We start from the raw sequence: 13,157 nt of genomic DNA on the forward strand, positions 1-13,157 counted from the left end.
ATCATGTTTAAAATGTGTGAGTTTTGATGAGTAACATTTAACAACAATATCTACTCGTCTCGTGCGGCGTACAAAATACAAATTAATTAAATTTTGGCGCTCCCGCCCGCCGGCGCGGCGTGATTATTCTTATGTAGATAAGTACCTACAAGTGCATGAAAGAACTTTACGCACTACAAACGGACCGCCAAATAACCAAAAACTAGGAGACGCGATGTTGCCGCTTTTACCTATAGGTCACTTGAGGTTAGTTTTATATTATTATGAAGGATGTTGTGAATTTTTTAGATTATTTCCGAATATTTTTTGTTTGAAAATTTAGTTTTTTTATTTATTATACAATAATTAATTTAATCACCTAATCGTATTTTGATTGACTGTTAGCGATTGTGTATTAATTTAAGGTCGTATTCCTGGCACCACTTTGTATAAGGAATAGACATAGATGAAAAAATACTTGGAAACTCTTTGTATGTAATTTATTTTGTACAATAAATAATACTATAAAAATGGCATAACAATTAATTTACAATTATGAGTATTCTTACGATTAGTTCGAGTGCTTATTATTTTACATTGTTGGCTTTGGCGAGTAAATGCTGATTAACTTATAACTAGTTTTGCTAGCGCAAAATTCAACCCTATTTTAATGGTGTTAAGGTTGTTTATCCTTTGTAGATTGTGGCGGCCTGGCCGACGACCTGAACAGCTGGGCCGGCCTTGATAAGTCCGTCACGAATGTTTTGGCCTACTCTTTCCTGTAAAAGACAAAGAAAATATTATTACTTTTTTATTTCTGAAATAAAATTAATGCGATCTCACTTGATGATAAGTGAGACTGTGGTTTGCAGTTATTTAAAAAAATACTAGGTTTTTTTTTGAAAATGTTTAAATGACTGCGATCTCACTTGATGGTAAGTGGCAGTGTGGTTTGCAGATAAAAAGATAAAATAAATACCAGTTAAAATTTGTTAATAAAAATATAATATATTCCCAGGGCTAGACTTAACATTACTCATTTTCTACGAAAAAATGTCTATGTTTTTTGCATAGTTTGTTGAAACTATGTTAGGGATGGTTTTAGTAGTTATTCTAAATATAGCTATAATTAATATAATGTAAAATGTAACATTTATAATTATTAAAGAAACAGCAACTAAACAGTCGAGGATTGGGTTTCACAAACATAGATATACCTATAATCAATATGGGTAATGTAAAATCTAACATTTATATTTCATTAAGAAACAGTAATTAAACAGTCGAAGATTTGGTCCTCCAAAACTCATATAAGTTGACTGGATATTTATTAGCCCACTTCATAAATGGAGGAGGTGCTATGTCCAGCTGTAGGTAAGTATTTAAATTTTTAATCAAGCTTCAAAGAAAAACTTCTAATAGCCAGTTTCTTCATGTAAAGCTAAAGTAACAGTAAAAGTAGTAAATAGTAGAGAAGACTTTATTTTTCAGAGAATAAGACCGTCACTTTTTAACCGACTTCCAAAAAGGAGGAGGTTCTACGTTCGGCTGTATGTATGTTTTTTTTTTTTTTTGATTTATGACGTTACTTTGACTGTTACTTGCGATGTAAATAAGTAAATGAGAGAAACAAAAATAACTTACCAGTCTTTTAAAGAACTTCCATTTAGGGCTGGGTGCTGCAGAAACTGTGGTCAAAGCCATAACGAAGGCGAACAGGAAGAAGAAAATTTTTCCAAAATTCATTTTGATGGATTTTTCTGTTGTAACTGGACACGATATCCCAAACGCTTGCTTGAATATGTGATGTATCCCAAAGCTTACTGTTTATATATTTAGTCGCAGCTACAAACATATATTTACAGTTGGGATATTCAATACAGAAGGTTATAGACTTTATTATTATAGCAATATGAGCTACATTGTTAGAGCAAATAAACAGCTGTATAAACAAAGAGGTTGAGTGATAACGGTTTGCGAAGACGCGGGAACTCCCTCGGTTAGAGATAAAAGTGATTCCTGCTTCGTAAATATGTCAATTAAAACGGTTCATAACCGATTCCAATTAATTTTTTGCTGCGGCTAATTGATTTGGGGGGAGTCCCTGACTGTGACGTCACGTCAGAACGGTTATTTGAAAATTTGTGTGGATTTATAGAGAGTGAGTTTTTGAGACAGGTTTTTTATTGAAAACAAGTTAAACCTTCAACCTGGAGAACTTTATGTCTTGCAAAAATACTAGAATCGTGATTGAAAAATTATGGGGAGAAGACAAGACAAGACGTTTTGAAACAAATAGTCGCTACCGTGGTCATACGCGCTAATGCAAATCATAAGTCCACGTCAAATTACAGTCGCGATTAAGGAAACGTCTGGTTTGTACAACAATATGCAATTTAAAGCACACGATAGAGGAGGTATGAAGATTGCTATCTAGTGTACCTACCAACATACACGCGCTAGGAAAGCTTGTGATACATCATACAAGTTTCAACCTAACCAGTATCCTATAGTCTCGAAATATATGTAATTATTTTTTTATATATTAATTTCTAATCAATAGAAAGAACCGTGATAGCCGTTGGATATGACCTAAGATTCCGGAGGGTGTGGGTTCGAATCCGGTCCGGGGCATGTACCTACAACTTTTCAGTTGTGTGCATTTTAAGGGATATAAATTTGATAGGGATATAAAATATCATATAATTCGATAAAGCCGTTTCAAAAAAGTTACACCACAACACCGTGTCTATCAATTCTAATTAACTATGAATTCTAATATAATATTTTAAAATATTTTTGATTTATAATAAAACAAGTTGCACCCCGCGGTGTTACCCACGTCACATTCAGCATAAGTGTCAATCAAGGTTATAATCTATATCCACTTCAAATTTCAGGTAATTCGGTTCAATAGTCGGGGCGTGAAAGAATAACAAACATTCATACCATCAAAATCATCAGTTTCCTAACATTTCACTTTGACCTTTACTTTTTTATTCAGGACCCTGAGGACCCATTACGAACCTGCATTGGAGAAAGAATTTTATATTTTGTATAATTTGTACAGGTGTATTGCCTACCCCAGTTAGACACTTTGTGCACGCCACTACTCCAAGGGATTTGAATAAGCTGAAAGCTGGACCAAAGATATTACATTACTAATGCGCAATAAATTTTAAATGAACCGATGTATGCTACCATGTTTAATTATAATTAATGTAACTACCCTAAACCCTGTTATAATTTATAGTCAAAAACCCTAGGGGATAAATCCCATTTTAATGAACATATAGAGATAAATTTAAACTATCAACATAATTACTTTTTTATTTTTTTTCTATTCTTTACAATTTAGCCCGTAACTACAATCTCACGTGATGGTTAGTGATGATGCAATCTAATATAGAAGGCTAACTTGTTATGAAGAAGATAAAAATCCATTTTGATTATTGAGACTGAGATTGAGTATTCCAATTATTTTCTAGAATAAAAAGCATGGCACGGAACTGCTTATCTAAAAAATTTCCGGAATTAGGTCAGGAGCCAAATTGCAGTAGGGTATTAGGGACATGTCCGGGGTTCCGCAAAATAAAGATTATTTGGATAGCGTTACAGGAGCGGGGGGCTTGCTTTAACCGTGGTAAGTATTAACAAGCCTCTATTAGTTAAAGGTAAGGTAAGGTTATTACAAAATAAAACTTATAATATATTTCATTTCTCATGGCACGAACGTGAATAATTTTTTACTTATTTTGAAGGAAGTAATCGCAAAAAATTTCTGACAATTTCAGTTAGCCAAAGTAATAAAAATTGCCTTTTAAGTCTGTAGTTTTTTTTCTCACTGCTTGCGAAAATCGGTTTTCTGTGACGATAGTTGAACGTGACGTCATAAGAAAATACTGATGAAATGGTTGCATTATTTCAAAAGAAAATGTTCATTTTTCTAAAATACTGTTTAATAATCTTCATAGACCAGAATATACTTTATTTCTAATAAAAAAGTTGGCAACCCTAGAGCGAGGGAACGAGGCATGACGTCATCTTTTTTGAGTGTCCAGGCTTCATCGAATTATAAGACGTTGTCACGTCAAAAAGTAAATAACCTTTTATACTTCTTATCATCTAATCTACCAAATCTAATCGGTCCCCATGCCGCTTTAGTAACTGCAAATTTAGCATCCCGGACTCACCTACTACTACTCTAATTCCATCTCTTAATAAGAGACTATAGAATCAAATAGTTTCCATTAACTAGATTTAAGCTTTTTCGAAAAATATTGTCTAAGCTAACTGATGCCGCGCGGTTTCACCCGCGTGGTTCTCGTTCCCGTTGGAATACGGGGATAATATATCTTGATAAATGGGCTATCTAACACTGAAAGAATTTTTCAAATCGGACAAACAATCAATAAAAATTTTAATAAAAAAATTCAACCGACTTCCAACTCAAAAATTAGCCTAAACTAAAAAGCAAAAAATAACATCTTACCTATGTGCTACCTTCTGTTCAGTTTGAAGGCGGTGCCAATCCAGTGTCATGTTTTAATTAAAGCCACAAACAAAATTTCTGTGGTTCTTTCAGAAACGGCTTTAATTAAGACATGACACTGGATTGGCACCGCCTTCAAACTGATCAGAAGGTAGCACATAGGTAAGATGTTATTTTTTGCTTTTTAGTTTAGGCTAATTTTTGAGTTGGAAGTCGGTTGAATTTTTTTATTAAAATTTTAATTTTTTAATTTTTAGTGTTAGCACACCTACTGAGTGTAACCAAAACTGATACTAATAACCTTCGAGAAGTTCTCTTCATTGTCCTTCGTCTTCAATACCAGACCCTTAATTCAGTCACAACCCATCTAGGTGGAAAGTTCTCATCAATACAAATAAATCTAGCCCAAACAAAAGGTACCTGCTGTAAATCGTTGACGAGTTCCATCGTCTGTTTTTCGGCTTCATCATCAGACCAACTCCAGACCTTCATAGAATTGTAGTGGTTTAAGATACCTTATGGAAACATTAACAAACGCACTAGCCGTCCCTACGATTTTCGAAAGTTCCCCTCGATTTCTCCAGGATGCCATCATCAGATCCTGACATGAAAAAAATGGGACCACTCTGGAATCAAACCCTTCAAAACAAAAAAAGAATTTTCAAAATCGGTCCACAAATGACGGAATTATCGCTGGACATACATAAAAAAAAAAAAAAAAAAAAAAAAACATACATACAGCCGAACGTAGAACCTCCTCCTTTTTGGAAGTCGGTTAAAAAAACTCTTCAGCTTTATATATTAGTATAGAAGTATAGATATAGTATTGTGATAAAATACTCGTATAAATTTCTCGTATCAAAGTGTTCGTTCGTTTTCATACCCCTAAGTTACGCGTATAAGGGTGTTCCACCCCAAACTAATAAGCCAACGTTTGCCGAATCAGCTAGTAGTAATATAAGGTATGCATAATTATTGACTAGTCTTGTTATAACATATTAGTCAAGCTTAATATTTAATTAATCATCTCATTGTTTAACTACTGTTAAATATTATGATTTAGATGTATCATCATTATCAACCCATATTCGGTTCACTGCTGAGCTCGAGTCTCTCCTCAGAATGAGAGCGGTTAGACCAATAGTCCACCACGCCGACCCAATGCGGATTGGCAGACTTCACACACGCAGAGTATTATGAAAATTCTCTGGTATACAGGTTTCCTCACTATGTTTTCCTTCACCGTTTTGAGACACGTGATATTTAATTTCTTAAAATGCACACAACTAAGAAAGTTGGAGGTGAATGCCCCGGACCGGATTCGAACCCACACCCTCCGGAATCGGAGGCAGAGGTAATCACTGGGCTAAGAGACTCGAGCTCAGCAGTGAGCCGAATATGGGTTGATGACGACGACCTATTTTCTGCTTACCTTATTTATGGGAATTTGTACCTATTTATGTTGCTTTACATGTATTTTATGTAAGTATTAAATGAACGGACTAAAATACTGCCCCTCTAGCCAATTGGCACGTCGATTCTCTTTCTACGATCGCTAACGCTTCGAAAACTAGAAACTCCACTCCGCGGTGGATTTACAAAACGGAGGTCCTGGGTTCGATCCCCGGCTGGGCAGATTGAGATTTTCTTAATCTGTCTAGGTCTGGCTGGTGGGAGGCTTCGGCCGTGGCTAGTTACCACTCTACCGGCAAAGACGTACCGCCAAGCGATTTAGCGTTCCGGTACGATGCCGTGTAGAAACCGAAAGGGGTGTGGATTTTCATCCTCTTCCTAACAAGTTAGCCCGCTTCCATCTTAGACTGCATCATCACTTACCATCAAGTGAGATTGTAGTCAAGGGCTAACTTGTAAAGAATAAAAAAAAAAAAACTAGAAAAATGTATGAAAATGACAGATCTTGATCACGTGACTTGTCGATAGCATACGTCATTCCCATGTATCTTTCTAGTTTTCGAAGCGTTAGCGATCGTAAAAAGAGATTCGATGCGCCACTTGGCTAAGGAGCTGTTCTCTTAGAAATTACTGCTCTCAAAGTGTTGGCTCTTACATTATTCATTATTCAATGAAGGATCGCTTTTAAGGCGTAATAACAAAATCGACTTAATTTTCTGTATAAATAAATATTTTATTTACATTTTAATAATACAGCTTATACTTAAGACTAGTGAAATTATGCTAAAATGGTCCTTAGGGTAATAGTGCTAAGGGGTATCACTTGACTATGGAAGTCGTATGGCTGACGAGTTGAATTGAACTTTTATTGTATAGCATTAAGATCGTTTATCCTTTGTAGATGGTTGCAGCTTGACCGACGACTTGGACGGCTGGCCCGGCTTTGATGAGTCCATCCCTTACATTTCGACCAACTTTCTCCTGTAAAGAAAAAAAAAACGAAAATTGAGATTTTTTTGAAAATTGGTCTTTTATAACTGGTAAACTATATGTATCCACTATAATCATCGATCTCCTATTAAAAAGTGGATGCACAATCAGCGACCAAAAACGTCCCCACTCAATGAGTGAAAAACACAACTTTTTGGCACTCAATTCAACCTTAAAGTCAATCCTTAAGGTTAAATTTGTTAAGGATTATATTGAATATTGGACTATATTTAAAGGCCTTTAGATATAATTTTCTTTACCAATAATTCTAAAACTGTCAAAGCAAAGTTGGCCAGTTATTAAGTGGATTTTTTTTACATGATTGTGCGTCCTTTTATTATAAGAGGTAAATGACTTTATTATAAAAAAGTAAACACCAAATGTCGTTACATTGCCAATAATACAGTAACCAAAATCTAGATGAGAAGTAGACAAAGTTAAATTTATTTTTTATTTTTATTTAATACACTTTATTTGTACACCACAAAAATAAAAGAAAACAAGCAAAACAGAAACACAAGAAAAAGTAGAATACAAAAGGCGGCCTTATCGCTTAGTAGCGATCTCTTCCAGGCAACCTTAGGCTTAGGAACTTATTAGGACAACTGTAGGTGGTGTGTACGTAATAATATTGTACATATACATACATACAAATAACTACACACTAATACATAAACCATAATACACAAATTATATAAAAATTATAAATATCATAAAATAAACTAATATATAAATATATCATTATGTCGTATGATAAATATTCTAATAAAATAAAATATGTAACTAGTGACTAAGATAATATGTCTTAACGGATTTTTTAAACATGTCAAGGGATTTGGATTTCCGAATGTCGACTGGGAGTGCATTCCATAGCTTAATAGCACGAACAACAAATGAACACTTATAAAATTTACTCCTATGGAAAGGCATACACAGAGTAAGAGCACGACATGTTCTTAGCTCTGATTGCACTCCCAGAAATGTGAATTTCTCCTTAAGATAAGGAGGATATTTTGGATTAAAGAGCACACAGTACAGAAGAGAAAGTACATGCAGATCCCGGCGACGGCGAATAGGAAGCCACTTGAGTTTCTGACGAAATTCAGATATATGGTCATATTTGCGAAGGCTAAATATAAACCGAATTGCAACATTTTGAAGTCGCTCAAGTTTATTAAGATAGTCCTCAGTCAAACTGGGATAGCTTGCGTCCGCATAATCGAGAACAGAGAGTAGGAGAGAATTTGCTAACATAACTTTGGTAGGAATTGGAAGAAGAGAACGTAGGCGTCGTAACGAACTCAACGTCGCAAACGTCCTCCTACTCAACTCCTTGATATGCATGCACCACGATAATTCCTTGTCCATAACAACTCCAAGGTTTTTAACCGAATCACAATACGGTATCATGACACCGTTGTAAATAATAGGTGGTACGTCGCCCCAAACAACTCTTGAGATTAGACTAGGACTGCCAATAATAATTGTTTTTGATTTAATAGGGTTAACCTTAAGCCCATACTGTTTGCTCCATACTGAAATTGCATTTAGATCTTTATTAATAGCAGACACAGCAGAGCCAAGGTTCTCAAGAGTTGACGAGCGATATATTTGCACATCATCTGCATACATATGGTAGAGAGAAGTGAAACATTGAGTGATAGAATTAATGAATATGGAAAAGAGTAAAGGAGATAACACGCCACCCTGAGGTACCCCAGCCGAAACATCGCACCAAGATGAGAAAGAATCGTGAACGCGAATACGCTGTTTACGGCCATTGAGGTAACTCCGAAACCAGTCAACCACCGATGGAGATATGTTAAGAGAGCATAATAAACCCAACAAAATGTCATAGTCAACAGTGTTAAAAGCATTACTAAAATCTAGCAGAACTAAGACTGTGAGTTGTCTATTATCCATCGCCCAGCGGATATCATCAGTAACTTTTGCTAAAGCTGTGACCGTACTATGACCAGGGCGAAAACCGGATTGAAAGGGACTTAGAATGGAATGCTTGCTAAGAAAAAGACTCAACTGTCGGAAAACCAATTTTTCAAGGACTTTTGACAGAAAAGGCAAAATTGAAATAGGTCGAAAGTCTGAGAAGGAATTAGGGGTAATTTTTTTAGGTAATGGAATAATTTGAGCACTCTTCCATGCCTCAGGAAATTTACTGGAGTGGATGGAATAATTTAGGATATGGGTAAGAACTGGGATAACAATATCAATGATGGGAATGATCATATTACGGCTCACGTCATCAGAACCGACAGCATTTGAGACGATCGATAAAATGCTCTTCTTAACATCACATTCAGTGAAAGACTCAAAGAAAAAGGGTAAATGATTAGGAGTTGAAGCAGAAGAAAGAATGTTAAGTGTACGTTCTTTATCAATACTATCAATCGTATCGGAAGTAGCAAAATGTTTATTCAGATGTTCGATATCAATATTGATAGGATTATTAGGGGAAGATTTACCAACTCCAACGTAATTTATAGGAAAGATAAATCAAATCATGATACGAAAATGCTTCAGCTGGACATTGACCATGCTTGAAGACGAAATCAGGAGAAGACACAATAATAAGGTCAAGAAGAGATGGAGTACAACCAGGAGAATAATGTGTAGCAGTAAGTGGCAGGACAGATAAACTACATGATTCAACTGCAGTCATTAACTTCTTACTGCGATAGTCATCTTTAATTAGGCATGTATTTAAATCCCCCAGAATTATGCTGTGACTATACAAGGGGACTACTTGTTCCAGTAAAGTTTCAAATGAGTAAAAGTAATTAGAAACAGATGGTGGACAATAGAACACGCCAAGAAGAATTTTTGTTTGCGATAGGACAACTTCTAGCAGCAGGTGCTCAGCCGCATCAGGTGAAGGAGGTTGTGGAGACGAATCAACAATAGAGAAAGAAATATAAGACCGCAAGTAGATCGCCACTCCACCACCACCCTTACCCACGCGGTCATTGCGTATAAGCCTAAAACCCGGCAACGAGTAGGACGTTGATGGTAAACAAGATTTAAGCCACGATTCTGAAACAAGAATGGCATGAATATTACGGGAATCAAAAGACGCAAGCATATCAGAATAATGAGCCGGGATACTTTGTGCATTAATGTGGATAACATTAAAGTTTTTCTGGCAATCCGAGAAGTGAGAATCAAGGGTTTCATCGAGTGGAAGGAAAGATGTACTGTGGAAACTATTATCACTAGACGACATAGACAAAAATATATCACTATCTAAACTGGTACATGACATAATTAAAAATATTAAACAAATACAAAAATATTTATATATAAAATAGTTATAATAATAATAAATAAATTATGATAAGTGTCTAAAAATGCTAAAAAAAAATGCACCTATTTATCCTAAACCGCCAGCAGCCAAATAAAGATATACAGGAAATATATACATTTACACAGATTTACAAAAATAAAAAGAGAAACAAAGTATATTAAAGTACAAGAGAAAAAAAAAAAAAAAAAAAAATCAGTTACAGCAAAATTACAAATAAAAATAAACTAAGCTAGTACAAGAACTACAAACAGATCTACAATCTTACAATTTACAGCAAACTAAAGTAAGAATATGATTGTCTATTTTAGTCTCAGAGGATTTATAAAAAATATAGCAACATATGTGGTATAAACTTAGACAAACTGTCATCTTGACTTTGATTAATAATCTTTGACAGATCTATCTCTTGTCAATGTCAGTGTGATGTGTTAAAATTACAGACGTCAAAATATAATTGCAAAATTAAAGTTTTACCTGCGTTTTCTAAATATAACTAATAAGTAATAAGTAATTGAATGAAACAAACTAATTAAACATAAACTAAAATTGTGAATTAAATCATAATACCAAATAAAACGGATCAATGAGAAACACAGCTCACGAAATACGAAAGACGGCTATACACGGCTTATCTCCTGCCCGTTCTCTTCAACCTGGCATTGACACCCTTGGTGTCCCGAGAAGCATCACCCGTGGCTGAAGGAGCAGCAATAGGCACAGAGGCATTCTGCGTGGACGTCGGGATAGCATTCATCTCTTTCATTGACGAGATGCGGTGTCTCTTACCAGTCTGGTCAAGCACTATAATGCTTCCATCCTTTGTCCAGCACTTGGCTACGCCAAATCGTTGTCGAGCCGCCAGAAAAATTGAATGGCGGCTTTTAATTAAGAACTCTGACAAAGTGACCCCTGTGCCTTTCAACTTAGATTTCGATGACCAAACCATATTCTTCAGCGAGAAGTCCTTAAATTTGACAACAACAGCCCGTGGCTTATCACCCGGACGACCCATGCGATGACTGCGGCTAATTGCTTCTGGAGTCAACTCCGGCAGCCCAAGGCGCTCAGACAAGGTGGTCGAAATTTTAACTCCTAGAACCTCTTTTTCTTCTTCTGGAACTCCGTGCACTAGAAGAATCTTTCGCCTGGAATGCATCTCCAAATCTTCCTGTTGTTTGCCAAGAAGCTCAAGCTGTAGTTGCAGATTTTCCAGTGCAGTCAACACAAATGTCCGGAAGGCTAGAAACTGAGAGTTTAAATTTGATGTTGGACTTGTGGCTGGGATTGCTGCTCTTAACTCTTTTTGGAACTCTTCCATTCTTCTGTTGAAGTGCTCACTGATTTCGTTTATGTTACTTTTTAGAGACTCCATGTTAAACAAAGTTTAGTAACAGTGAAAACAAAAAAACCAAAAGTGAGGTTAGGATATGTGAAATAGCACACTGTCACAAAAAGAAGCTTAAAGCCTGTGCAAATATAACCAAAAGGAGCTGGCAAGCCTAGGCTATTCACAGGTACATATGTAAATATTTAATAACACTTGTATATATTTTAAAATTGAAAATATAAGAGATTACTTAAATGTGTTACTTTCTTTAAGCCTACCCACAGAGAAAAAAAAAAAAAAAAAAAAAAAAAAAAAAAAAAAAAAAAAAAAAAAAAATTGGCATATATTTTTAAATATGACCCATTCCCCTCCAACTAGCCGGGAAAGACTAAGACAAAAATGCACAAGTAAAATCGCACATATGGACAAAATATAAATATAATAATTATATTATAAAAAAGTAAACACCAAATGTCGTTACATTGCCAATAATACAGTAACTAAAATCTAGATGAGAAGTAGACAAAGTTAAATTATATATTAAAAAAAAAATTGGCATATATTTTTAAATATGACCCATTCCCCTCCAACTAGCCGGGAAAGACTAAGACAAAAATGCACAAGTAAAGTCGCACATATTGACAAAATTTTAAACAAAAATAAAATAAACAACTTACAATTCTTTTGAAAATCTTCCATTTGGGACTGGGCGCAGCATTCACCGAGGTCAAAGCCAAAAGGCAGGCGAAGACAAAGAAAAAAATCTTTGAAAAGTCCATTTTCTGAAATCGTAATAACTTTCGATATTACTTCAGAAGGCGACGAAATGTGAATGACACTAGATCTGAACTCCTCAATTTAAATAGTAGGGAATTGACCAAAATATACGTGCGCTCATTGAACTAAATGATGCTAGAATTTATCCTTTATGCAGCAGACAATAAGAGTTAGTAAACAAAGATGAGCTGTTTCATAGTTGTTATTGTGTTTGTAGTTCGCTAAAAGGTCGGTTGGCTGACGGGGGTCATTCTCAGTTGGAGATAAAGTGAATCCCCGCTGAACTGCAGTTCAGAGTATCGCGGGACTTTTTTTTTAAATAAATAAATATGAAAAGAAAGAAAGAAAGATCTTTATTTTTAAGTAATGCCACATATCACATTAAATCTAAATTATAACATTATGGCTTAACGTCCACTCAAACAGTGGAGCACTAAAGAATGCCCTGTAATATGTGGCACAACCTAGAAAAAGGCCCCAACTCAGCATTTTGCCGCATACTTTCAATAAAAAAAAGTATGCAGCACTGATTTTCAGTTAGGACCCAGTTCAGGTATAAAGGTAGGTTCAGGTAAAATATAGAGATAAGATTATTTCCATTTATACAACATAGTTTTTGGAAATGGAATAGGAATGATGACAGTTTTTTTACATTGTATGTAAATTAAAAGTATGCTAATAGTAAAGCAATTTTTCAAAAGGAACAGGGTATCTGCGATCATTACTTTCGGAGCTACAGGGATTTAAAGGGTCAGATTTGCGGCGCTGCCGCGGATTCCTGATAAACGCACCATACAAAATGGCACGAACTAATGACGTCGTAAGTAATGTAATGATCGTTAGATTTGTATGTGCGA

General features: G+C 35.3%; 1 protein-coding gene across 1 annotated transcript; it reads right to left on the bottom strand.

The window, feature by feature from the left end:
- Positions 1-464: 464 nt before the first annotated feature.
- LOC128199465 (cecropin) lies at positions 465-12,417 on the bottom strand. Its single transcript, XM_052889096.1, has 2 exons — positions 12,201-12,417; positions 465-758 (listed from the first exon to the last, which is right to left on the bottom strand). The coding sequence occupies exons 1-2, from the start codon at positions 12,300-12,302 to the stop codon at positions 666-668; spliced, it is 195 nt and encodes a 64-aa protein (XP_052745056.1). The 5' UTR covers positions 12,303-12,417; the 3' UTR covers positions 465-665.
- Positions 12,418-13,157: the final 740 nt, after the last annotated feature.

Source organism: Bicyclus anynana, chromosome 24, assembly GCF_947172395.1.
Source record: "Bicyclus anynana chromosome 24, ilBicAnyn1.1, whole genome shotgun sequence".
Classification (NCBI taxonomy): domain Eukaryota; kingdom Metazoa; phylum Arthropoda; class Insecta; order Lepidoptera; family Nymphalidae; genus Bicyclus; species Bicyclus anynana.